The sequence below is a fragment of the Prionailurus bengalensis genome, chromosome A2 (assembly GCF_016509475.1).
Source record: "Prionailurus bengalensis isolate Pbe53 chromosome A2, Fcat_Pben_1.1_paternal_pri, whole genome shotgun sequence".
NCBI lineage: Eukaryota > Metazoa > Chordata > Mammalia > Carnivora > Felidae > Prionailurus > Prionailurus bengalensis.
Window position 1 is genome coordinate 2,123,740 of NC_057348.1, and position 25,897 is coordinate 2,149,636.

The 25,897-nt window shown below is 46.2% G+C and overlaps 2 protein-coding genes across 2 annotated transcripts; one reads left to right on the forward strand and one right to left on the reverse strand.

Moving 5' to 3' along the window:
- The first annotated feature begins 558 nt into the window (after nt 1–558).
- Nucleotides 559–4,284, forward strand: LOC122486533 (programmed cell death protein 2-like). Its single transcript, XM_043585893.1, is given in 3 exon segments — nt 559–569; nt 3,321–3,685; nt 3,688–4,284. Coding segments are annotated over 3 exon segments (726 nt in total). The 3' UTR covers nt 4,038–4,284.
- Nucleotides 4,285–9,176: 4,892 nt separating this feature from the next.
- On the reverse strand, nt 9,177–23,117 carry LOC122486668 (zinc finger protein 709-like). Its single transcript, XM_043586098.1, has 3 exons — nt 22,807–23,117; nt 15,381–15,507; nt 9,177–11,709 (listed from the first exon to the last, which is right to left on the reverse strand). Exon 3 carries the CDS (start codon nt 10,740–10,742, stop codon nt 9,657–9,659), a length of 1,086 nt encoding a protein of 361 aa, XP_043442033.1. The 5' UTR covers nt 10,743–11,709; nt 15,381–15,507; nt 22,807–23,117; the 3' UTR covers nt 9,177–9,656.
- Nucleotides 23,118–25,897: the final 2,780 nt, after the last annotated feature.

Consider the following 25,897-nt stretch of genomic DNA (forward strand, 5'->3'; position numbering starts at 1 on the left):
ATCCTGTAAGTTAAGAAACCTTACCGAATGCAAGTTCATCAAGATTTCTCCCTGAGTTTCTTTCACTCTCGGATTATCCAGGACAGGCCCCTTCAGGGCTGGGGATTCTCAGCAGAGATGTTTCCAAGGCCTGGAACTGAGATGCTCCACATAACACACATGTCCCTGGACAGTTGTTTAATGTGAAAAAACATGAAATTAGTGGTAACGGAACTTCTGTCTTAAGTGATGACTTTGACTCCTATTGAATATACTTCTATATGTCCATACATTCATCATTATGCTTCCCTCATAGCAAGCTTTTTAAAAAAAAATTTTAATGTTTATTTATTCTTGAGCAAGAGACAGAGACAGAGTGTGAGTGGGGGAGGGGCAGAGAGGGAGACAGACAACAGAATATGAAGCGGGCTCCAGGCTCTGAGCTGTCAGCACAGAGCCTGACGTGGGGCTCGAACTGACAAACTGTGAGGTCATGACCTGAGCTGAAGTCGGACGCTTAACCGACTGAGCCACCCAGGCACCCCAATTTGGTAAGTTTACCTACCCAGAAGTGGAATTATGGACATACGGTAGTCGTGTTTACTTTTTTGTGGAAACTCCATACTGTTTTCCAAGGTGGCTGCACCAATTTAAATCCCAACAACAATAAGGAGATTTTTTCCTCCACACCTTCACCATCACTTGTTATTTCTTATCTTTCTGATACTAGCCATTCTGGCTTCTGTGAAGAGATAGTTCCTTGTGGTTTTGATGTGCATTTCCTTGATGATTAGTGATATTGAGCAGCTTTTCATGCATTAAGTGCAATGTTATATTTTCTGTGGGAAAATGTCTGTTATGCTGTTTCAATTTTTTAGTTTTCCTTTTGTTTCCCTTAACTGAAGGGATAATTCCACAAAAATATTGGTAAGGCTGACGTCCATGAGTTCAGCACCTCTGTTTTGTCTTAAAAGGTGTACATGTTCAAGTCTTACATGTAGGTACTTAATCCATACGGAGTTTCCTTTCAGGTAAGGGGTACGAAGCTGGCCGTTTCATCTTGCAGGTAGCTGTCTCATTTTCCCAACACCACTTACTGCAGAGACAGTCTTTTCCCCACTGTATATTCTCAGCTCCTTCTTTGTAGATAATCTGGCCATATAAACATGGGTTGACTTCTGGACTCTCTATTCTGTTGCCTTGAGCTCGGTGTCTGTTTTTGTGCCAGGATTATGCTGTTTTGTTTAATAGAGTCTGAAATCTGGGACTGTTATATCTTCAGCTTTGGTATGCTTTCTCAAAACTGCTTTGGTTATTTGGAATCTTTTCTGTTTCCATACAAAATTTAGAATTTCTTGCTCTAGATCTTTGAAAAATACTGTTAGTATGTTGATAGGGATTGCATTGAATATGTAGAGTGCTTTTCATACTATGGGCATTTTTAACAATATTAATTCTTGCAATCCATGACAATAGTATATCTTTGAATTTATTTTATCATCTTCAATTTTGTACATTGAATGTCTTATACCTTTCAGAGTACAGGTCTTTCAACTTCATTGGATACATTTACTGTCTTTTATTGTTTTTGAAGACATTGAACATGAGTTTGTTTTCTTAATTTCTCATCTGCTATTTTTTTATTAGGAATAGAAATGCAACAGATTTGGGTGTATTAATTTTGTATTCTGTAATGAATCTAAACTCATTTATTATTTCTAATAATTTTGTAAAGTCTTAGGGACTTTCTATATATAGTTTCTTATCATCTGCATATACTGATAATTTTCTCTTCCTTCTTAACAGTCTCCATATTTCTTATTTCTTTATCTTCTCTGACTAGTATGGCTAGGACTTCCAGGACTATGTTGAATGAAAGTGGTGAGAGTGGACATCCTTGCTTTGTTCCTGACCGTAGAGGAAAAGCTTCTGGCTCTTCACCATTGAGTATGTTAGCTGTGAGTCTGTTATATATGGCCTTTGAGGTACATTCCTTGTGTACACTCCGTTTTGAGAGTTTTTATTGGGAATGGAGATTGGGACGCTCTGGTGGCTCAGTCCGTTGAACCTCTGACTCTTGGTCTCAGCCGAGATCATGATGTCGCTGTTGGTGGGTTCTACACGCTGATAGCAGGGAGCCTTCCTGGGGTCTCTCTCTCCCTCTCTCTCTGCCCTCCCCTACCTCGCACTCACTCTGTCTCTCAAAATAGATTAATAAACTTAAAAAAAAAAAACAATGGAATGGAGGTTGAATTTTGTCTAATGATTTTCTACATCTATGTAGATGATCACATGATTTTTGTAAATTATTTCATTAATGTGGTATCTCATGTTGATTGATATATGTATATTATTTTCTTTTTTTTCTTTTTTTTTTTTTTAATTTTATTTTTGGGACAGAGAGAGACAGAGCATGAACGGGGGAAGGGCAGAGAGAGAGGGAGACACAGAATCGGAAACAGGCTCCAGGCTCTGAGCCATCAGCCCAGAGCCCGACGCGGGGCTCGAACTCACGGACCGCGAGATCGTGACCTGGCTGAAGTCGGCCGCTTAACCGACTGCGCCACCCAGGCGCCCCTCTTTTGAATGTATTTTGAATTCAGTTTGCTGATATTTTGCTTGGTATTTTTCTATCCATCTTCATCAGGGAAATTCATCCATAATTTTTTTGTACAGATATCTAATATGTAGTAGTCTGTATATGTAGTAGTCTAATATGTAGACATATTATATTATATATTATAATTTTTTTTGTATGGTGTCTAATATGAGGGGAATTCTGGCCTCTTGAAAGAGTTTAGAAGTATTCCTCCCTCTCCTACAGTCTGGGATAGTTTGGGTGGTGTGGCTCCTACATCTTCTATATATGTTGGTAGAATGCCCCTGAGAGGTTGTCTGGGTGGTCCTGAACTTTTCCAGGAAGTGGTTTGGTTAGTAATTCAATTTTGTTTCTCGTAATAGATCTGTTTACATTTTCTGTTCCATCCTGATCTACTCTTGAGGATTATAGCCTCTAAATGTGTGTATATCTCTTCTACATTGTGCAATTTGTTGGCATAAAATTTCTCAAAGTAATCTCTTTTAATCCATTTATTTCTGTGGTGTCGACTGTAATTTTCTTTCACTTCTGATCTTGAGTCTTCTCTCTTGTTTTCTTGATTAGTTTTGTTAGATTTTATCAATTGTACCTTTTCAAAGAACCAGCTCTTAAGAGTGCGAGCACATGAGCAGTCCTCCGCTCTTTCTCTGTGGCTGTCACCTCAGCCAGACCAGCTGAGCAGAGCTTCATGGAAGCAGCGCCAGCATGGATCCCAAGCTAGTTCTTAGAAATCAGCTACCAGGAAAAATGACTTTTACTCATATCAGCCACTTTCTGAGGACCCTCCTCCAGAGACAGGAGAGTCTGTGTGCCTCCAGCTCAAGTCTGGGGTTCATCTCTGCAGGGTTGGTGGCAGTTTAAGCCCCCAAACATGCTTCAGATGTCACGAGGCACCTTACCGAAGTAAGGAGCATCATACTCCAGACTGGAGATGGGGACATAAGCAGGCTTGTAGACAATCAGAATTTGAAATTGTAATAAGAACAGAAGATGAGGTTACACTTGAAGATGTTGAAAAGGGAAGGGAAGCAGAAATTACAGGAAGCATGGGTGAAGCACCTGATGAAGAATTGGATTCCATGGCAAAACATGAACCCAAGGAAGATAAAAATTCCAGAAGTTTAAAACTAAAATAGCCCTAGAGCCAGAACAGATTCTTAGATATGCCAGAGGGATTGTACCCATCTGGATCTCTGGTGAAAATGTCCCTCAAGAAAAGGATATTCCAGTTTGCCCCTGTGGGGCCAAGAGAATATTTGAATTCCAGGTCATGCCTCAGTGGCTCAACCACCTAAAGGCCAACAGACTCGGCAGGAGTGTTGATTGGGGTGTTCTGGCTGTCTCCACCTGTGTTGAAAGCTGTAGACAGGGGATTGGCTACACAGAGGAACTGGTTTGGAAGCAAGATATAACAGATACACCTGAAGACAAGGTCATAAAGCCTTACAAATTCTCATAATCTCTTAGACCTTACCATTCCCGTGCTAGGACTGTATCCTAAGGAAATACCTATACCAGAGACAAAGATGTTGTTTTAGGTGAGTTTACAATATGTAAATATTAGTGAAACAAAAAGGTCCAGTGACAAGTAATTCAATAAATTTTGGTGGATCCCTACAGCAGAAAGTAATGCAGACTTTTCTTTTTTAATGTTTTTTTTTAATTTTTGAGAGAGAGAGAGAGAGAGAGAGAATGTGGGGTGGGGGCAGAGAGAGAGGGAGACACAGAATCCAAAGAAGATTCCAGGCTCCAAGCTGTCACCACAGAGCCTGACGCAGGGCTTAATCTAATGAACTGGGAATTCATAACCTGAGCCAAAGTCAAATGTTTAACTGATGGAGTCACCCAGGAGCCCCAGTGGAGTCTTAATGATACAGACCTATATGCACATCAAATAAGATACAGATTTACAGGGCACCGGGGTGACTCAGCTGATCGAGCGTCTAACTTCAGCTCAGGTCATGATCTCACGGTTTGTGGGTTCTAGCCCCACGTTGGGATCTGTGCTGACAGTACAGACCCTGGAGCCTGCTTCGGATTCTGTGTCTCACTCTCTCTGTCTTCCCTCCCGCGCTCATGCTCTCTCTCTCAAAAACTAAGTAAATATTAAAAAAAAATTTTAAAGCAACTTGTATTAGAAAAAACATACAGCTTTCAGCTGACAACAAGATATTCATAGTATGTATCTTTGTAAAAGTATTTATATGTGTGTTTGTCCACAGAAATCTGGAAAGACACATACTTGGTGTTAACTAATTAACTATGAATAGTGGGACTAAGTGAAATAATTGTTTTATCTGTATGTTTGTTTCTTTCTACAATAAAATGGGTTCATGGCCTAATTAAGACCAAAAAGGGGGTGGGGAACCAGCTGTTAGTTGTCTTGATGTTTTCTATTTTTAAATCTCCATTTCATCTCTTTCTGCTCTGTTCTCTGTGACTTGGGCTTTGCTTGTTCTTCTTTTTCTAGTTACTCTAGGTGTGAGGTTAGAATGTTTGAGATTTTTCTTGTTTCCTGAGGTAGGCCTGTGTCAGTATGCACTTCCCTCTTAGGACTGTGTGTGCTACACGTGCAAAAAATTTTCCATCACGGTATTCATTCATTTTTATCTGGCTCCAAGTATTTGATGATTCCATGTTAATTTCTCTGTTGGCCTGTTGGTTTTTAGTAGCATGCTGTTATCCTCCACATGATTGAGCTTTTTCCTATTCTTTTCTTGTACTTGACTTGTAACTTCATACTGCTGTGCACGGAAAACATGCTTAGTATGATTTCAGTCTTGTTAAAATTGCTGAGACTTGTTTTGTGGCCTAACATATGATCTATCCTGGAGAATGTTCCATGTGCACTTGAAAAGAATGTGTGTTCTGCTGCTTGGGGTGGATTGTCCACATGTATCTGTTAAGTCCACCAGGTTTATTTAATGTGTCACTGAAATCTACCCTTTACTTACTGATTATCAGTCCGGATGTTCTACACATTCACATTAGTGGAGTGTTAAATTCTTCTACAATTATTGTACTACTGTCATATTCTGCCTTTATTTCTATTAATATTTGCTTATATATTGAGGTGTTCCTTGGCAGGGTGTGTAGTTATATTCCATTGTTATGCTCTTGTTGGATTGATCTGTTTATTGTCAAGCATTCGCCTTCTGTGTCTCTTACCACAGTCTTTGTTTTGAAGTCTGCTTTATCTCATATAAGTATTTCTAGTTTCAGCCCCTGCAGGGGGCTTCTAATGGACTTAATCTGTCACCTTTAGAATAATGTATGGGTACCCAAGGTAAAAACTGACAATGGGGAACAATGTGATTGACCTGTGTGGACACAGTTACAAACTTTTTGGTATTAAAGCTAATGTAAGGTTGTGATATAATTAAATAGACATTCTGTTAGAGTTATCCACATCACACATAACACTTATATTCTACCAAGGTTTACTAAACATCAAATGAGCTCACATTATCTTTATTGTAATTTGTCAGGAAAAGATAGCTTAAAATCATAGTCCGTTTTGTCTATCTCATGAAGTTCTCCTGGGTAAATGTTAAGATAGATTTCAAATCTTTCATAACCTGAAACTTTGAAGTTTCCCTAAGTTCAATGATAAATCGGGTAGAATTCACTGGGCATATGTCTTTTTTTTTTAAGTGTGTATTTTTGAGAGAGAGACAGAGTGCAAGTGGGAGGGGCAGAGAGAGAGGGAGACACAGAATCCAAAGAGGCTCTAGGCTTGGAGCTGTCAGCACAGAGCCTGACATGGGGCTCGGACCCACAAACTGTGAGATTATGACCTGAGCCAAAGTCAGATGCTTAACCAACCGAGTCACCCAGGCGCTGCAGTCTTTTCTAAAGAAGATAAAATACTGACATGTTAATTATCAAGCATAAGTTTTAAGAGCTTTTGGCTTCTTCTTGCATAGAAACCAAAGATGATCAGGATAACTGGAAAACAAGTTTTGTACCTCACTATAAGACTGTTCGACAAAAAAGGCACATTGCTAAAAACTGTAAGATGTATTCGTAAGTATGTCATCTAAAGAATCCTGGTGTAATAGACAGTTTACAATTAGTTTTACTGGAGAACAAGGTTTCTAAGTGTTAAAATTGTACCAATGTAATTATGACTGACGGAAATGAGGAAAACAAGTCTGCATATAGTAAAGGAGATGATAAGAAAGACGTAAGGAATGGGAATACATTTTGTTGTGATAGAAAGTAATTTTGTCTTAAAATGAGGTTGTCTTAAAATGATGACAATCTGAGGACAAAATCTGAGTGTAAAAGAATGTTGTAGAAAGTTTGGGGAACAGGAGCACCTGGGTCATCAGTCGGTTAAGCGTCCAACTTCGGCTCAGTAATGATTTCAGGTTTCATGAGTTCAAGCCCCACATCAGGCTATGTGCTGACAGTGGGAGGCCTGCTTGGGATTCTCTCTCTCCCTCTCTGTCTGCCCCTCCCCCAACCGTGCTTTCTCTCTCTCTCTCAAAATAAATAAACAGACTTAAAATTTTAAAAACACAAAGTTTCTGGCGGCAAAGCTTTAGAAAATGATCTTATGTGTGTGTGCTCAGACACTTCTGACCTAGTCTATGAGGCCAGTTAGTCCCCATACCAAAACCAGTTATATGTAAAAAGGATTCTACAACTTGACCAAGTGGGATTTATCTGGGAATAAAATGGTTGGTTCAGCAAGAAAATAGCAGTCATCAACCTTATGAACACAAATAATAGAAACAAACCCCCATGATCATGTCAACAGACAGAAAAGACATCTGACTAAACCCACCACCCTTTCTGACAAAAATACTTAGCCAATCAAGAACAGAAGGGAACTTCCTCACCCAGGTAAGGGGCAGCTAGGAAAAGTCCACACCTAACATTTCAGCAGACACTTCTACAAACAAGATATGCAAATGGTCAATAGATTCATTAAAAGATGCTAGACAGTCATCAGGGAAACGCTCATCAAACTACAAGCAGAGACCCATTCACTAGGATGGTCACAAAGACGGTTTTCTTTTTAAGGTTAACGTTACTTAGTGATCACAAGTGGACCCAGGGAAGACCCAAACCACTTCGAGCTCGTGAGCAAACAGGTGCAGGTCTCACAGAGCCCACTGAGCTCATGGTTTCTCACAACCTGAAATGGAATGTAAGTTTTGTCCTGGGATCACAGCCACACTCTGTGACTATGCTGTCCAGAGTTATTTCAGATCTGTTTTATGGGTTTGTTCTTTCTGAGACAACTCATTTGGCTTTTATTCTGACTACCTTTCAGAACCGGACTGTTCCCCTTGGAACTGTGCCTGATGGAAATGCACTCGACTTCAGTCTGATTTCTTCTGCAAAGAGGCTACTCCTGTAGAAACCAGTGTTAAGAAATTTTTATTTTGTTTAGAGAAAACAACCAAGAAATGAATTTCAGTCATCAAAGCACTGTGCAGGGACCCCCAACCGCGACCCTGGACGGTTTTAGGTTTGGGAACCAAGGTCTCTCCTAATGTGTATTTCTAGCAAAATGAACCAACATAGCCAAAGATAATTTAGAACTACAACGTCCTTTATGGGGAATATCCAATCTCCCCAAACTTGTTTTATTGAAAATTACATTAGAAAGTCATAATTCTAAAGCACTGTATTTGATACACATTTTAATGGGTACCTGTACATACTTCCAAATGGTTTCAGGAATCTAAGTGTGCCTCTTTACAAAAGACTGTTTTGTTAATTTTTTTTAAATTCTAGTTGGTTAACATACAATACAATATTAATTTCAGGAGTAGAATTCAGTGATTCCTCACTTACATACAACACCCAGTGCTCCTCACAAGTGTCCTCCATAAGAACCATCACCCACGTAGCCCATTCCCCACCCACCTCCCTCCATCAACCCTGTTTGTTCTCTAGAGTTAAGTGTGTCTTATGGTTTGTTTCCCTCTCTGTCTTCCCCACCTTCCCATATATTCATCTGCTTTGGTTCTTAAAAACCGCATGAGTGAAATCATGGTATTTGTCTTCCTATAACTATTTTGCTTAGCATAATACATCTAGCTCCATCCACGTCACTGCAAATGGCAAGATTTCATTCTGTTTGATGACTAATATTCCATTGTATGTATCTACCACATCTTTTTTTTTTTTTGAGAGAGAGAGAGAGAGAGAGAGAGAGAGAGAGAGAGGAAGCAAACAGGGGAGGGGCAGAGAGAGAGGGAGACAGAGAATCCCAAACAGGTTCTGCACTGTCAGCACAGAGCCCGATACAGTGCTTGAACTCATGAACTGTAAGATCATGACCTGAGCCCAAACCAAGACACAGACACTTAACCAACTAAGCCTCCAGGTGCCTCTATACTACATCTTCTTTTTTTTTTTAATTTTTTTTTCAATGTTTATTTATTTTTGGGACAGAGAGAGACAGAGCATGAACGGGGGAGGAGCAGAGAGAGAGGGAGACACAGAATCGGAAACAGGCTCCAGGCTCCGAGCCATCAGCCCAGAGCCCGACGCGGGGCTCGAACTCACGGACCGCGAGATCGTGACCTGGCTGAAGTCGGACGCTTAACCGACTGTGCCACCCAGGCGCCCCCAGCCTGGTGTGTTCTTGAAGGGATCGGTGATTTGTCAAGATCTCTCCCCAGGGTGTTTCTTCATATGCACTTGAAGAGATGAGAAGAACTTGTATGCCTTCCCACACCTCTTGCATTCACAGGGTTTAGTTGCACTGTGTGTTTTCAAATGACCTTGAACATTTTGCAGCTGACAACTTTCCCACACTCTATATATTCAAAAGGTCTCTCCCCAACATGTGTCCGTATGTGTACTTCCACAGTGACGGGCACCTGAAGGTATTCCCACACTGCTGACACTCATAGGATCTCTCCCAAGCAGGTGTCCTCATATGTGCTCCCAAGTTTCAAGGAGATGTGAAGGCTTTCCCACAGTGTTGACATTTACAGGGTTTTTCCCCAGTGTGTGTCTGCGTATGTATCCATAGATCAGTGTGATACATGAAGGCTCTGATACATTCCTGACATTAATAGGTTTCACTACCTTATGTGTGGTCCTGTAATGTTCAGAGGTCGATGTTTCCTGAAGGCTTCCCCTCACTCCTTACATTCCAAGTTTCCACCCCTGCGTGATTTCTCACAGTATGTAGGACAAGGGTGCACTTACGACTGAAGGCTTTTCCACAATGCACACATTTATAGCGTTGCTCACCAGTGTGTGTCCTCACATGGTCTCGTAGGCATGAGTTATACCTGAAGGTTTTCCCACACACCTGACATTCATAGGGTCTCTCCCCTGTGTGTATTGTCACATGTTCTCGCAGATTCCAATGATACCTGAAGGTTTTCCCACACACCTGACATTCATACGGTCTTTCCCCAGTGTGCGTCCTCATATGTTCTCGCAGGCATGACTTATACCTGAATGTTTTCCCACACTCCTGACATTCATAGGGTCTCTCCTCCGTGTGTATCTTCACATGATTTCGCAGATTCCAATGATATCTGAAGGTTTTCCCACATTGCTGACATCCATACGGTCTTTCTCCAGTGTGTCTCCTCATATGCACTCGCAGGTCTGTTTGATTCCGGAAGGCTCTTCCACACTGCTGACATTCAAAGGGCCTTTCCCCAGTGTGTGTCCTCATATGTACTTGCAGGTATGATTGATCCCGAAAGGATCTGCCACACTCCTTACATTCATAGGTTTTCAAGGTACTGTGAGTGGTCATGTGACGTTTAATATGACCATACCTCTGGAAAGATTTCCCACATTCCTTACATTCATAGGGTCTTTCCCCAGTGTGTGTCCTCATATGTACTCGCAGGTTTGGGTGATGCCTGAAAGCTTTGCCACACTCCCCACATTCATAGGGTTTCACTACATTGTGTGTGGTCATGTGACGTTCAAACTGTAGACGTATCTTGAAAGTTGTCCCACATTCTTTACATTCCCAGGATCTATCCCCTGTAGGTCTTCTCCCAGGTACAAGAAAGGTGTGCTGACCAGGGAAGGCTTTCCCACACGGCTGATATTTATAGGGTTTCTCCCGAGCGTGGGTCCGCACATGTTTTTGCAGGCTTGACTTATACCCAAAGGCTCTCCCACACTCCTGACATTGAGAGGTTCTAGCCCCAGTGTGAGTTCTCATATGACGTGTAAGGAAGGAGTGATATAAGAAGGTTTTCCCACACACGTCACACGCATGGACCCTCTGTACACGGTCATTTTGCACATGACCCTGAAAAGAAGAAATGCAAGTGAAAGCTTTTCCACATTTCTTGCACTCTAGAGATTTTTTACTACTCAGACTCTTTGCGTATGTCTCCGATGCTCTCCCGGTGTCCTGACCTTCATAGGATTTCTCTACAAGGTCTGCACCCACCTGAGTGCTGAGGCTCGTGATGGAGCTGCAGGCTGGGCAACATTCCTCATAGGGACTAGGTTTGAGTCCTGGGTGAGATCTTTGCAGATTCCCTAGGAAAAAACCATCTGTGAAGGTTTCCCTACACTTAGCACATTCACAGGATTTGCCTCCAGTAGGACACCCGTCATGCACAGTAAGACTTGTAATCGAGTTCAGGGTTTCTCCACATTGATCTCCTTCAAAACGTTCACAAACACTCTCCAACAAAGGACTGCTGTTCAAAATAGGAAGATACACGGTAAGGGAATAGTGATTACAAGTGATCTCTTTAATAATTAATGATCTATTGATGCTTATTAATTATTATTGGACTACATAATGGACATTTTCAATGACTGAGTATGGTTGTGGCACTGTGTGCATGATTGCAAAATGGTTCAAGCTTACTGTTCTCCTGAGGACTCAAATAGAGTCATAACGTTCAGGGTTTCTTACCTATAGTTTTCCCTGACCATTTTTAACAACGCGATGGTTTTTCAGATGATCAATACCTAGAATGCATTTATAAAAACTTCGTTTTGTGAAAGTTTTGACTACACGATTGTTGCGCTAGGCTTACACCTGTTCTCTACTTTCAGGCTAGTCTCACAATCGCCGACATCCCCCCCTTCCTCCCTTACAAGTGTCACTCACCTCAAAAGCCCTTGCTGCATTCGGGTCAGATCTCCACTGCTGTGAAACTCCTGCTTCTCTACAAACACAGAACGGGAATCGTTTTTTGTAAACATTAGTATCTTCTCTTCACTCAGAGGCTCGTTCTGCAAAGAATACCGCTGAGTCTCTGACCCACTCATTTTACCTTGACTGGGAGGAACTACAAGAAGTGGGAGCCTAGGGGGCACCTGGGTGGCTCGGTCAGTTAGGCGTCTGACCAGCTCAGGTCAAGTCTCACAGTCCGTGAGTTCGAGCCCCACGTCGGGCTCTGTGCTGACAGCTCGGAGCCTGGAGCCTGCTTCCGGTTCTGTGTCTCCCTCTCTCTCTGCCCCTCCCCTGCTCATGCTCTGTCTCTCTCTGTCTCAAAAATAAATTGGGGCGCCTGGGTGGCGCAGTCGGTTAAGCATCCGACTTCAGCCAGGTCACGATCTCCCGGTCGGGAGTTCGAGCCCCGCGTCAGGCTCTGGGCTGATGGCTCAGAGCCTGGAGCCTGCTTCCGATTCTGTGTCTCCCTCTCTCTCTGCCCCTCCCCCGTTCATGCCCTGTCTCTCTCTGTCCCAAAAATAAATAAACGTTGAAAAAAAAAATTTTTTTTTAAATAATAAATAAATAAATAAATAAATAAATAAAAACATTAAAAAAATTAAAAAAATTAAAAAAAAAAAAAAAAAAAAAAAGAATCGGGAGCCTAGTTGAATTTCGTGGAAATGACCTGATGCGGAAGGTTAAAAAACAGGCCATATGTCTGCTTCTATTCATATACTAATCCCGAAATGGAAATGAACTTCATGTTGAAGAATGGTCATGGACCAAATTTCTGAGGACCCCTGTGACTTGGGACTTTGACAATAATAAAGTGTCTGAAATGGCAGCACGTTCATCCACAAATACTTCAAACTAGATGGACACTAATGTGGAGTTAAGAATTATCAGAAGAGCCAAGTAGGAAGGAACTGGGCAAGACACACACATCCACACCCTACCTCTACAGGAAGACAGAAAGACTGGCCACGTGGGCTACGGTGGATGCAAAGTCCAACAGGGAGGACAGGTGAATGGCAAACATCACCCTGCTCATACAAAGCCTGAGCCATATTTCTAATGGATGCGTCCAAACGCCAATCCCTTCTCCAGAACCTGGTCCACCTGACGGTTGGCCTGTTCTGAAGGCACATAGGCCCTCAGTGGAGGCTGCCTGCACTGCCCCAGCTGCCATTAGGAGAGTAGATGGTGTGTGTGTGGCTGCTGCCCTGACCCTGAAAAGAGCTCAGCAGAAGGGAGGATCTGAAGGGCAACAAGCAATCTGGAAGATGGGCCTAACTTTCGTCTTCACAGTCATGATGACTGATAATTGTGGGACCTTTTATTATTCATTCATTCATTCACTCATTCACTCACTCATTTTTTGGTAGAAGCATACTGACCTATATATTCGTGTCAGGTGTGCAACACGGGGACTCAACGATTCCATACATTACAAAATGCTCACCGTAAGAAGTGTAACTGCTGTCACTATACACAACTACACAACTATCAACCGTATTCCCTGTGCTCTACTTTTCCTTCTGGTAACTTATTTATTCAACAAGTGCAAATCTGTTCTTCTCAATCCCCTCCATGATTTCACCTGTCTCTCAATGCCCTTCCAATCTCACAAACACCAATTTGTTCCCTAGAGTTTTAAGTCTTCCTATTTTCTGCTGTTTGTTCATTTTGTCATTTAGATTCCACATATAAGTAACCTGTTTTGTTTGTCTCTCTGTCTGACTTATTTACTTGGTGTAATACTCTCTAGCTCCATCCATGGTGTCACAAACATCAAGAATTTGTCCCTTTTATATTACTGAGGGACAGTCCCTTGTATATAGATACCACATCTTCATTATCCATTCATCTGTTGAAGGACTCCTGTGTCGCTAAGGTATCTTGAGCACAGTGAACGTGGGGGTGCACGTATCTTACTGTCCTGGTTTTTACCTTTGGTGAACTACCCACAAGTGAAATTACGGACCATATGGTATTGTTGTGTTTCCTTTTGTTGTGGAAACTCCATACTGTTTGACAAGCTGGCTGCACCCATTGAAATCCCACCAATGAGGCGTTTCCCTTTCTTCACATCCTCACCAACACTTGTACTTCCTGTTTCTTTCATACTAGCCATTAGCTCACCTGGTTTTAATTTGCATTTCCTTGAGGATTAGTGATACTGAGCAGCTCTTCATGTGCCAAGAGGCCATCTGTATATTTTCTGTGAGAAAATGTGTATTATGTTCCTCTTTCAATTTTTTATTTTTCCTTTTGTTTCCCTTACCTGAAGGGATGATTCCACAAAAATAATGCTATGGCTGATATCCATGAATTTAGTGTCTCCATCTTGTTTTAAGACATGTATGGGTTCAAGTCCTACACCGAGATGTTTAATCCATACTGAGTTTCCTTTTAGGTAAGGGGTACAAAGCTGCCCAGTTTCACCTCCTTGCAGGTAGCTGTCTCATTTTCCCAGCACCACTTATTGAAGAGACAGTCTTTTCCTCATTGTACAGTCTCAGATCCTTCCTTGTAGATTTTATTTTACCATATAAACTTGGGTTTCTTGGGGCGCCTGGGTGGCTCAGTCGGTTGAGCTTCGGCTCAAGTCATGATCTCACAGTCTGTGAGTTCGAGCCCCGCGTATGGCTCTGTGCTGACAGCTCGGAGCCTGGAGCCTGTTTCGGACTCTGTGTCTCCCTCTCTCTGGCCCTCCCCCATTCATGCTCTGTCTCTGTCTCAAAAATAAATAAACGTTAAAAAAATTTTTTTTTTTAAATTTTTTTTTTTCAACGTTTTTTAATTTATTTTTGGGACAGAGAGAGACAGAGCATGAACGGGGGAGGGGCAGAGAGAGAGGGAGACACAGAATCGGAAACAGGCTCCAGGCTCTGAGCCATCAGCCCAGAGCCTGACGCGGGGCTCGAACTCACGGACCGCGAGATCGTGACCTGGCTGAAGTCGGACGCTTAACCGACTGCGCCACCCAGGCGCCCCTAAAAAATTTTTTTTTTAACCTGGGTTTCTTTCTGGACTCTCTATTCTGTTGCCTTGAGGTTAGTGTCTGGATTTGTGCCAGTACTATACTATTTTGTTGAGTGTAGTTTGAAATCTGGGACTGTTATATCTTCAGCTTTGGTATGCCTTCTCAAAATAGCTTTATTTGGAATCTTTTCTGTTTTCATACAAATTTTAGAATTTCTTGCTCTAGTCCTCTCAAAAATGCTATTCAGAAAATGACTGATAGGGATTGCACTGAATATATACAGTGCTTTTCATAGTATAGGCATTTTCAAAAAAATTAGTCCATACAATCCATGATAATGGTATAGCTTTCCCTTTGCTGTGTCATGTTCAATGTATTTATTAAATGTTTTATACCTACAAGAGTATGGATCTTTCAACTTCCTTGGTTACTTTTTAACATAATATTTTATTGTTTTTGAACTATTTGAAGATGGGTTTGATTTCTTAATTTCTCAGCTATCTTGGTAGTAAATACAGAAATGCACAGATTCTACAATATTTGTGTTCTGCAACTTTTATAAATTCATTTCTTACTTCTAATACTAATTAGTGAAGCCTTAATGATATTCTATGTACAGTTTCATATAATTTGCAAATATTGACCTTTTCTTCCTCTTCCTGAAAAGACCAGTGAAGGTATGGAGCCATCCTTACCCACGGAGGACAGGTTCCTGCAGGTCTCCAGAATCACATCTTTAAAGAGGTTCCTCTGACCATGATCCAGTAAAGCCCACTCTTCTGGGGTGAAGTTCACAGCCACATCCTCAAAGACCACAGAGGCCTGAAACATACCACACACTCTATTGCTGCAAAGCGCCATTTGCACCCACGTGTGTGGGAGAATGAAGGGTGTGGGTTAGAGAATGAAGGGTGTGGGTGACAGGCAGGGAGCTGACTCCATTCCTAGGACCCCTGAGTCACAACAGAGGGTGAGGACAACAGCTGACATGGACTTACACACACCCAATTTACTGGGTTATTTATACTGAGACACATCTGAGCAGACCGGTACTGTACAGAAAGAAAAATGAAATATTCTCTGGACAACCCAGAAATCAGGACACACGTTTGGCTTGCTCAAAGACGATTATGCCTCGTCAGCTCCAAGAACTGGAACCAGAATGTCAGGATGCTGTGGACACTCAGATTCCAGGGCTGCTTGATGGGAGCAGCTCTCACCCTGGAAGGAACAAGGGCAAGAAGCCTGGTGGCGTCCCCTCTCTTCCGACAGAGGCAGACACGACCCTTTCCCTGGATTAGGTGGGCTCTGGGCCCCGACACAGGCCAGGGCCCAGGCGCCTGGCACACCTGATGTGTAAGACGAGTCCGGGGCCTTAAGAAACGTGGAAGTCAGCAGGGCCGCTCAAACATTTAACCCTGGGCCCAGAATTCAAGGAAATTCCTCCCCAGAAGGAAGAGTCCCTGAGGGATTGATGGGGACACGGCCACCGCTCACGTTAACACAGGAGGAAGAGTCACAGTGTATGGACCATTTTTAGCAACAGGCCTGAGTGATGGAAAGATACACAGCAAAGGGCGCAGTGAGCACACAGCTGAATGCACACGGGCTCCTGAGTGACCTGTCTCGAAATGGCCACAGGCCCTAACTAACCCCTGCGACTTACAACCGGGCACAGGTCCCACACAGGGAGCATTCCAAAGGTTCCCATGCTCCCTCGTGACCCCATAACTGTAGCCCCCCAGCATTGCCTCCCGGCAGACGGTCTCTCCTTTGCCATCCTGCCCGCTGCTCCCTTGCAGGGTATTCAGCAAACTCCCATCTCCTCTGTTCTGCCTTGGGGGGAATTCCCTCACCCCCTGAGCTGCGGGCCTCCCCCTGATCAGGTCACCCCACATTTGTTGGCCTTCACAGGGACCCTCTGCTGAAAAGGGCTTCGCCTGGGATTTTCTAGGAATTTTCTGGGAGTTTCCCTTGATGGACTGACTCTAGCGTTCTCGGGGCAGCTGGCAACCTCCACCTGAGGTTCCTCCTTGGTGAGGATCCCCGGTTCCGGGGGGTGTCTATGGCACTGCCCTTGCCCAAAAGGCTGAGGGATTTCACCTCTTGCCCTTCAGGGGGATCCCTGACTCCCGCCACTTTCTTTTTGCCCTTTGGCAGGTGCAACCATATTTACTCACCAGGCAGCAAATTTCTCTATCTCAGGGGCTCCCCGGTATGGTCTGTAGGTCTGAGGGTGAACAAGGCTGGACCATTTGGACCTGTAAGGCCAAATGACCCCTTTCCCCTCCTCTCCACTCTGTTCCCAAGGTCTATTCCCAACGAGTGGCACAGGTGGCAATGGCAGCTCGGCCGTGGTGAATCCGCACATGTGAAGGACTCAGCTGGGACCCTTTCCTGATGCTGGCTGAGTCTCACCAGCCTTGCTTCTGTCAGATTCCCCCCTTAACTCCTTAGTTCCCATGTATGCAGCTGCCATCTTGATCTACAAGCAAACACATTCCTACACATCTGAGTGCTGACTCCCTCCCTCCTTTTGCATAAGTTCAATGAGAATGTATTCTCCTTGTAACAGGACACCATTGGACACATTGGTTATTTTACTAAGGCTCTGACTGGAATGTTAGATTTGACAGAGACCTGAATAGACTCAGAATAAGCAGACAGCATGAAGCAATTAAGGTAGACTTACTGGAACCAATCAAGCCTCCTGGAAATACTGGCCTGATGCCTTGCTGACAGAGTTCCAGCAGCTTTACCAGGTGAGTAAAGAAAGTCAACACCAGGCAGGTGCAGGAAACCTCAGGATAGTTTGGGGACCTTGAGAAGAGGAAATCACATAAATCTACAGGTCGTGAAGACAAGTCTAATGAAAATATTTGAGGGGCACCTGGGTGGCTCAGTCGGCTAAGCGTCCGACTTTGATTCAGGTCACAATCACACGGTTTGTGGGTTCAAGCCCCATATCAGGCTCTGTGCTGACAGCTCAGAGCCTGGAGCCTGTTTCGGATTCTGTTTCCCTCTCTCTGTGCTCCTCCCCTGCTCATGCTCTCACTCTCTCTCTCTAAAATAAACATTAAAAAATTTAAAAAAAAAAAATATATATATATATAAAGAAAGAAAATATTTGACTTGTCCTCTGGCCTCAAGGGGCTATTAAAAGTTCAATCTAGAAATTCCTTATAAAATTTTTAAGCAAACCAAGCTCTCAAAAAGAAAGAAAGAAAGAAAGAAAGAAAGAAAGAAAGAAAGAAAGAAAGAAAGAAAGAAAGAAAGAAACCCTGAAATGGGCAATCACTGTTCTTGCTGAACTTTTGTAAGTAAGTAGGCCATTGTGTTAAAACTGGACTTGCTCTACAAATGACTTGTTCTTGATTTGGCTATCTCTGGAAATAAGAGTGAATGCAGAGAGAAAAAAATTATGTTTCAGTAACATATTTTTGTAGGCATTAGACTTTGATACTATTTCTTAGAAACCAGACTAGGTCCTGAATTCGTCTGGTTTCCTCAAATTTCTGGCTACAGTTCTCCAAACTAGGGTTCCCATCACCCATTCTCTTGAGTTAAAGTCATTAAAAACCAATCTGCCCTTTTTCCTCAAGTCCTGAAAACCGATCCTGAACAACTTGAGGTCAGCTTCAGAGAAACCACCATACAGCTCACGTAGACACAATCTCCATGCTTGTGTCTCTAGAGGGATGATGACAGGACCCCATGGACACAGGATTTTGTGATCAGCTGGAAAACGGGAAGGACTCCCCAACAACTGCATGACTCAACTATCACCTTGACCAATCCTGTGTGACTGGGATCTCAAAATCGCTCCTTAAACCACAGCGTACCCCACTCCATACGCTTAATACGGACTTGTGGAAATAACGGATGGGATCACATTCCTTATCTCGGACTGGAGGATGCATTTGGGGATGCTCTTATCTCCCAGGACAAGTATCTCCCACTTGCCATCGATTCCCATAATAAGGATATAGTTAAGGGGAGACATCAGTCGCCCCTGATTTAGGCAAGTGGCTGTCCACACAGCAAGTGCCGCAGGGCGGTGGCAGAGACAGGGACACCAGGACACATGGGGCCAGGGAAGACTGGTTTTCTTTTTTTTTTTTTTTAATTTTTTTTCAACGTTTATTTATTTTTGGGACAGAGAGAGACAGAGCATGAACGGGGGAGGGGCAGAGAGAGAGGGAGACACAGAATCGGAAACAGGCTCCAGGCTCCGAGCCATCAGCCCAGAGCCCGACGTGGGGCTCGAACTCATGGACCGCGAGATCGTGACCTGGCTGAAGTCGGACGCTTAACCGACTGCGCCACCCAGGCGCCCCAAGACTGGTTTTCTAAAGGGTAAAAGGGATCATCAGATTCACGGACAATAACCGAGTCTGGTGGATTTAACTGGAAACAAGAGGAACACACGGACAGAAAGTTCCAGCACGTGTGATCAGACCTGAGCGATGGAGGAGTTTTCCCACAGAACAAAAGACGGTCGTCTACACAGGAAGAGACAGGGAAGTACAAGTCTACTAACAACGTGAAGGATCCATCCACGCAGACAACCCAGAGAAAGGATACACCCTGACGTGGAGAAAACACAACACGTAGAAATGAAACAGCTTGAATGTCCCCAGGACGTGAAGGAAACAGAAGATCAGGAAGAAGACATGTGAGTTACAGATCACAACACGCTGGAAATGCTTCCACAGAAGAGGAAACCCACACGTGAGAAATCCTCAGCCCTGGAGGAATCAGATAAACCAACGTGTGACGTCCAGGAGACCCCGTGTCACACACTCAAGCTGGACGCCATGAAGTCGCCAGTGACGGGACCCAAAACCGACACGTGGTTCACACTCCGCACCCTGTTTCCTGCTAACATGTAACTTACAAGCTACAACATGCAATGTCCCCCCAGCACAAAGGACTTACGAGGCACTTACCCTGGAGACAAGACCACACTGCCGGCAGCAGCAAAGCCCACAAAAGGAAAACATGAACTGGAGACCCCACGACCCACCATCCCGGGACGGAGGGCTTCACCGGACACACTGAGCCGCAAGCACCCGCCCGAGAGACACAGACGAGCCCTGGGCAGCCACATCACCGGTGGCACTGCTGACATTCCCCTCTCGCACCGCAACAGAGATCAGGTCGAGTGACGCCTGCTGGGGGGTGACGACACGGAAAGCTGCCAGCACAAAGAGGTATGGCCAAGGGACAAAAGTCCTAAGTGTCACCCACACTGGATTCCCAGGGCAGCGAGAGCCTCTCCAGGAACAACGGGCCGAGCACCAGAGCACGAGCCGCTCAGATTGGTCACCCACGGCACCCACACCACACATGACACCCCAGTGCAGAGGGTGACACCCAGTCCCCCCATGACGGCCAAGCTCTCCCTGCTGACACCGGTCCTCTGGGATGGAAGGAGGGGACTAGAGACCCCTGGGGACTGAACTCTGAGCTCCACATGCCCTGCACCTCCTCCTCTGGGGCCACAATTCTCACCAGAGAGGAAACCCTCCCAGTTTAGGATCTGAACCCTACACGCTCTGTGTTCATGACCCTTCCAACTTGACCCCGAGGAGACTTCCCTCAGTCTGACCTGCACAGACTTCCTGTTTCCACAGATCCCACTTAACCCCACAACCCCTTGGACGATGCCAACACCGGTCCTCGGGAGACACCCCAGGGCGGCCCCAGCCCCTTCCCCACTGGTCCCCACTGATCTCGGGGGCTGGAGGCCACCTGCAGGTGAGCGAGACCCCACCGCACCTTCCCTCGCCTCCCACCAGGCCCAGCTTTGGGGGTGGCCGGTCCCCAGCCCAGAGGAGGCCCCAGCTTCCAGCAACCCGGGTCATCCGAATGACACGGGGACCCCAAGCTGCTGTGTGAACAACCAGGTACAGCATCACGGCTTACACCCTGAGGTCAAGGCCACAGTGGGAGGGGCGGCTCCAGGGCACCTGCGTGGTTTCACAAGAATGGAAGCGGTTTATCCCTTTCAGAGAACAGGGACCTGGTACTGTTAGAATTGAACCCGTCTCAGTTCACAGAATTTGTGTGCGTCTCTGACACCGGCAATTCCCAGGGGACAGATCAGGAAGACAGTTTTCCACCTCTGGACCCTGCGTGGAACCGTCACCAGCATTTTGATGAATCCTCTGATCCGTGACTCCACCCACCTGGCATGAAGGTGTGGAGCCCCCTGCAGACCCCCCCCACCAACCCTCATGGAGAAGGACAGTTCTGTCCTGAGACACTTTTCCCCAGGGGACACTCTCTGGATAAAGCCCCCAGTAACCCGGGTCAGCAGGGACAGGAATGACCTGACACACTTACCACCCTCTGCCCTGAAGGGGAAGAAAGGAGGCAGAAAGAACTCGGGCATTTTACACCTGCTCAACGCAAGGCTGGCGGAGGACAGAGCCATCCGTGCTGAGCTGGACAGGGTGACAGGTCCTGCTCACAGGTGACATGGAGACGCCTACCTGAGCCCTGTGCTCCCAGGAAAACCTCAGTGGAAGGGAAAGGCACTCCCTCCCCCACCCTGTTGGGGTCTGGAAAACAGCAGGCTGCACGAGGGCCCCTCCCCCGTCAGAGCAGAAGACTGACAGGAAGTCCCCCTGGCTCACCCAGGACAGGGCCACGCGCAGACCCCCCACACCCACACTTTGTGCCTCATCTGTGATCAGCTCAGCTGCTTGTCCCTGTGACCAGGGGGCACAAAATGCTGGCTGGTCCCACTTTGCTTTGGCTTCTCTCCTTCCTCCAGACCCCTGAACGTGGGCTTGCTCTCAGCCTGAGCCACACACAGCCCCTCCTGGGGGACAGGGGTCAGGCTGGCCTCAGGGAACCCCAACGTCAGCACCACACTTGCTCTTGCCTGGTTTCTTTCCTTTTATAGGGCTCTTGAGACACTCCAGGGTCTTATGCTCAGTGTCCCCCTGTGGATGTAGGTTCCTGGAGATTTCTCTTTTTCCTTGTAATTTCCTGAGACTTTTGTAAGCTGATGGCAACTCACATCCTGGAGACTGTGATCTCAATCATTTAACCATTTGTTTTTCTCTTTCCTTCATTCTTGGGCGGCTAAAGGTGCCTGAGGAATGTCACACATACCCCACCTGCTGGGAGTGGGGGGGTGGGCTGTCTGCTTGTACTGTGCCCACAGCCTCCTTTGTTTCCCACATCAGAGCACAGGACTCAGGTTGGTTGGGTGACAGGTCCACCGTGGGTCCCCCTGGAAGCTCAGCGGGTTTAGGGGGTGCCCAGAAAAGCAATCGTTTTAGGACCCCCGCTCCATTCCGTGATCTAAGCCTCTCCGGCTCTAATTGCCCAGCACACCCCCTTGCAGAACTTCCTGGTCCGGGTCAGAATCACAAAGAAATGGAAAAACAGAAAACCAATCTCAGCCATTTACGACTTGAAGGGAACAGCGGGTGTCTGCACCAGGCCAGGAAACAGCCAAACCCGTGAAACTCTCCGCGCCGTTTCCAAAGCGAGAAAACCCTGCATTTCTTACCCGAGATCGCAGCCCAGGACCCCATGCGCGTGCACCTGCTCCCTCAGCGCGCGCTCAGCCCCGGCCCCACGTCCCACACTTACCTCCGCTGGATTCCAACGTCCAAGTCTCAGCCCCCGCGAGCAGCTCTGGCTCCGTGACCGTCACACTGCACGCGTGCTTTCTGGGCATGTCTTCCAGCTCGGTCCGAGCGACCTCACGCCCGCCTAGACCGCCCCCGACAAAGCTCCGCTTTCTGAATATTCATCCTCACCCTCCAAAAAAGAGCCCCCCCCCCCGGGGAGTCGCGGATTCAGAAGCTATTCCCTGCGGCCTCTTTACGGCTGCAAACAGTTTCCTTTACGAGACAACTCACCGGACAGTCTCTACCTGTCCTCCACCGAGGAGCAAAACTCCTGCTTAGTCAGGTCGTCGCACACGCTCCCCGAATCCCAGGCCTCCCCCTGCCCTCCCCCCTGCCCTCCCCCAGCCTTCCTTCCCAGTTCCATCCGCCCAGGACCCAGGTGCCAACCCTAGGGAGGGGGACACCCCGCCGCGGACGCTTCCACCTAGTTCCGGCGGGTCCCACCCGCCCCGCCGGCCCACGCACTCACCATCTCGGGGCTCCGCTCCGCGCCCTCGGGGCGTCCTCCCAAGCCGCGCACACCCACAACTTCGGCAGCGCAGGATCCCACTGCAACAGCCGCCCCGACTGAGAGCCACACCCACCGGGCTCTCGCTCGGGCCTGATTGGATGGTGTACAGGTCCCGGGCCCTGATTGGGCGATCCTTTAGTCCTTGTAACCTGATTGGATGGGTTCCGAAGATAATCCCCCCACAACCCAATTGGACGTTACCAAGCCACCTCGCTTCCTCACCGTGATAGGACAGCCTTCGGCCCTTCCCGTTCTGATTGGAGGGTAGTCCTGGCACCGCCCCCGTGACCACAAATTGGGCAGATCCCCCCCAGGCCCCGCCTCCTAGCCCCTGAGTGACAGGCTGGCGGTACACACGTGTCCGATCCCTCTTTGGGGAGGTCTCACTCAAGCAGAATGCGCTCCGTGTGGCCTGAGCCGCCTGCCTCCTATTGTGTCCCGAGAATCCGACTCACTTCCTCTGCGGAGCCTCCCTAGTCCAGCGGCGGATGGGACGCGACAAACAAAAGGGCCTGGTGACGCTTGTGTTTCTGGTCCACATCCGATGATGGTGCACCTGTCTGCTGTGTTTAAGGACAGCTCAGTGACGCGGAGCCTGCGTGGCTCAGAGCCTGCAGCCTGCCTGGGATTGTGTGTGTGTCTCTCTCACTGCCCCTCCCCCTCTTGTGCTCTGCCTCTGTCTCTCAAAAATAAAAGAATATTTAAAAAATTAAAATAAAAGAGACAGAAGAAAGCTCACTGATCTGTGACCTCACCTAGGGGGAGATAGGTCTCCCTGGGTTTTGACCTGGCCCTTTGAAAGCGAGGCCTCCTCGCCCTCTGAATCAACATCCACTTCTCAGGCCTCAGGGCAATCAAACCTGCCCTGGCGCCTCAGCCAGCAAGGGACATGGGATCCGGTGGTCCCAGCGGCCCACAGCCACAGGTGTGACACGTTACAACCCTCAGGTGTGCGTTATATTCTGCAAGGAAAGTCACGGCAGATGCAGTTTGTAATCAGACCCTGTAAATGAGAAATTAAAAGCTCCATTTCCTTCTTCAGGTGGGTATTGATGTGGGACAGTTATGAGAACATACAAAAAAAGAAAGAAAAAAGAACACTGAGTTTTAGTCTTACAAGTGTGAGCCCTATGGTATGCGACTTATATGTCCATTTTCCTAAGCAAATTTAAAGGCCACAATAGCCAGGAAATCATGCCTCCTGGGCACTGTTGAAATACTTCGCGTCTCTGCAGATTTGCCCACTCTGCCTATTTAATGTGACTCACACCATGTGGCCTGGTGTGGCTGGTGTCTTCCACGTGGTATAACACTGTCACCATACGTTCACGTGCATGATGTGTCTGTCCTTCATTCCTTTCTGGGGCTGAATCACCATCCGTCCTGTGTCTACGCTGCATCCTGTTCATCCATCCACGCACTGGGGGACACTTGGGGTGTTTCCCTCTTTTGCGGGGCCTGCACAGTTTTGCACCTGGCACTCGTGTGCACACATCTGAGTGTCCGTTTCCGTTTACGTAGGACTGGAACACTTGGGTCACACTGCCATTCTGTGTTTCACTTTTTGAGGAACCACCAAACTTTTTTCCACGTCAGCTGCCCTGACACTCCCACCAGCCAAGCACAGGGTTCCGCTTTCTCCATCCACATCCTGGCCGCCGCTTCTTTCTGGATTCTGGCTCCTAGCCGTCCTCGTGAGTGGGAAGTGGCATCTCATCGTGATTCTGACTCGCATCATCCTGATGGGAGGATCGTTTCATGTGTCTATTAGACATTTGTGCGTCATCTTAAGAGAAATGTCTGATCAAGGTTTTGCTCCCTTTCTGACGGGGATGAGTTTTTGTTATTCAGATAGGAGTTCTTTGTGTATTCTGCAGGATAAAATCTTACCATACATGCGATTTACAAGGACGTTCTTCCATTTATGGGTGTCCATTCAATCTCGATAATGACACCAAAGACTTTGATCTTGCTGAAGCCTCATTTACCTACTTTTTCTTGTGTTCCCTGTGATTATCCTGTCAGTTAAGAAACCTTACCGAATGCAAGTTCATCAAGATTTCTCCCTGAGTTTCTTTTTTTTTTTCTTTTTTTTTTTATTTTTTTTCAACGTTTTTTATTTATTTTTGGGACAGAGAGAGACAGAGCATGAACGGGGGAGGGGCAGAGAGAGAGGGAGACACAGAATCGGAAACAGGCTCCAGGCTCCGAGCCATCAGCCCAGAGCCTGACGCGGGGCTCGAACTCACGGACCGCGAGATCGTGACCTGGCTGAAGTCGGACGCTTAACCGACTGCGCCACCCAGGCGCCCCTCTCCCTGAGTTTCTATCACTCTCAGATTATCCAGGACAGGGCCCTTCAGGGCTGGGGATTCTCAACAGAACTGTTTCCGTGGCCTGGAACTGAGAAGCTCTGATAACGCACATGTCCCTAGACAGTTGTTTAATGTGAAAAAACATGAAGTTTATGGTAACTCATTTTCTACCTTAAGTGATGACTTTTGATTCCAATCTGAGTATAATTTGATACTCAATACTGTCATCATTATGCTTCCAACACAGCAAGCTCTTTGAAATGTTTTTAATTTTTGCTCTTATATTAGAGGGAGAGAGACTGTGATGAGGGGAAAGGAGCAGAGCTGCACACTCCGTGATGAATCTGAAATGGGCCTCGATCCCATGACCTTGGGATTATGATGTGAGCAGAAATCAAGAGCTGGACGCTCAACCAACTGAGCCACCCAGATGCCCCCCACCCACCCCAGACTCTATTTTCTACCCTGTTTACACACGTGACCATAGCAAGGTTTTCAAGTGCCTTGACTCATCACAGACAAGGAAGTGCCTCATGGGAGGACAGGTGGGGGCAATGAAAGTGCCTTGTCTGAGGGCGAGGTGACATGGAGAGAAAGCCACAGCCCAGTACTGAGTGCCAGGCCAGATGCCGCTGCCTGAGGCTGTGTTTGTCGTTCTCATTGACTTTGTGAACACTATTTCTTCTAGTTGTTTACAGACAAGCAAGAAATACGCGTGTGTCTGGCTCCCCTTC

Coding starts and splice junctions, on each gene's coding strand:
- LOC122486668 (XM_043586098.1), bottom strand. CDS start 10,742: ATGAGAACTCACACTGGGGCTAGAACCTCTCAATGTCAGGAGTGTGGG.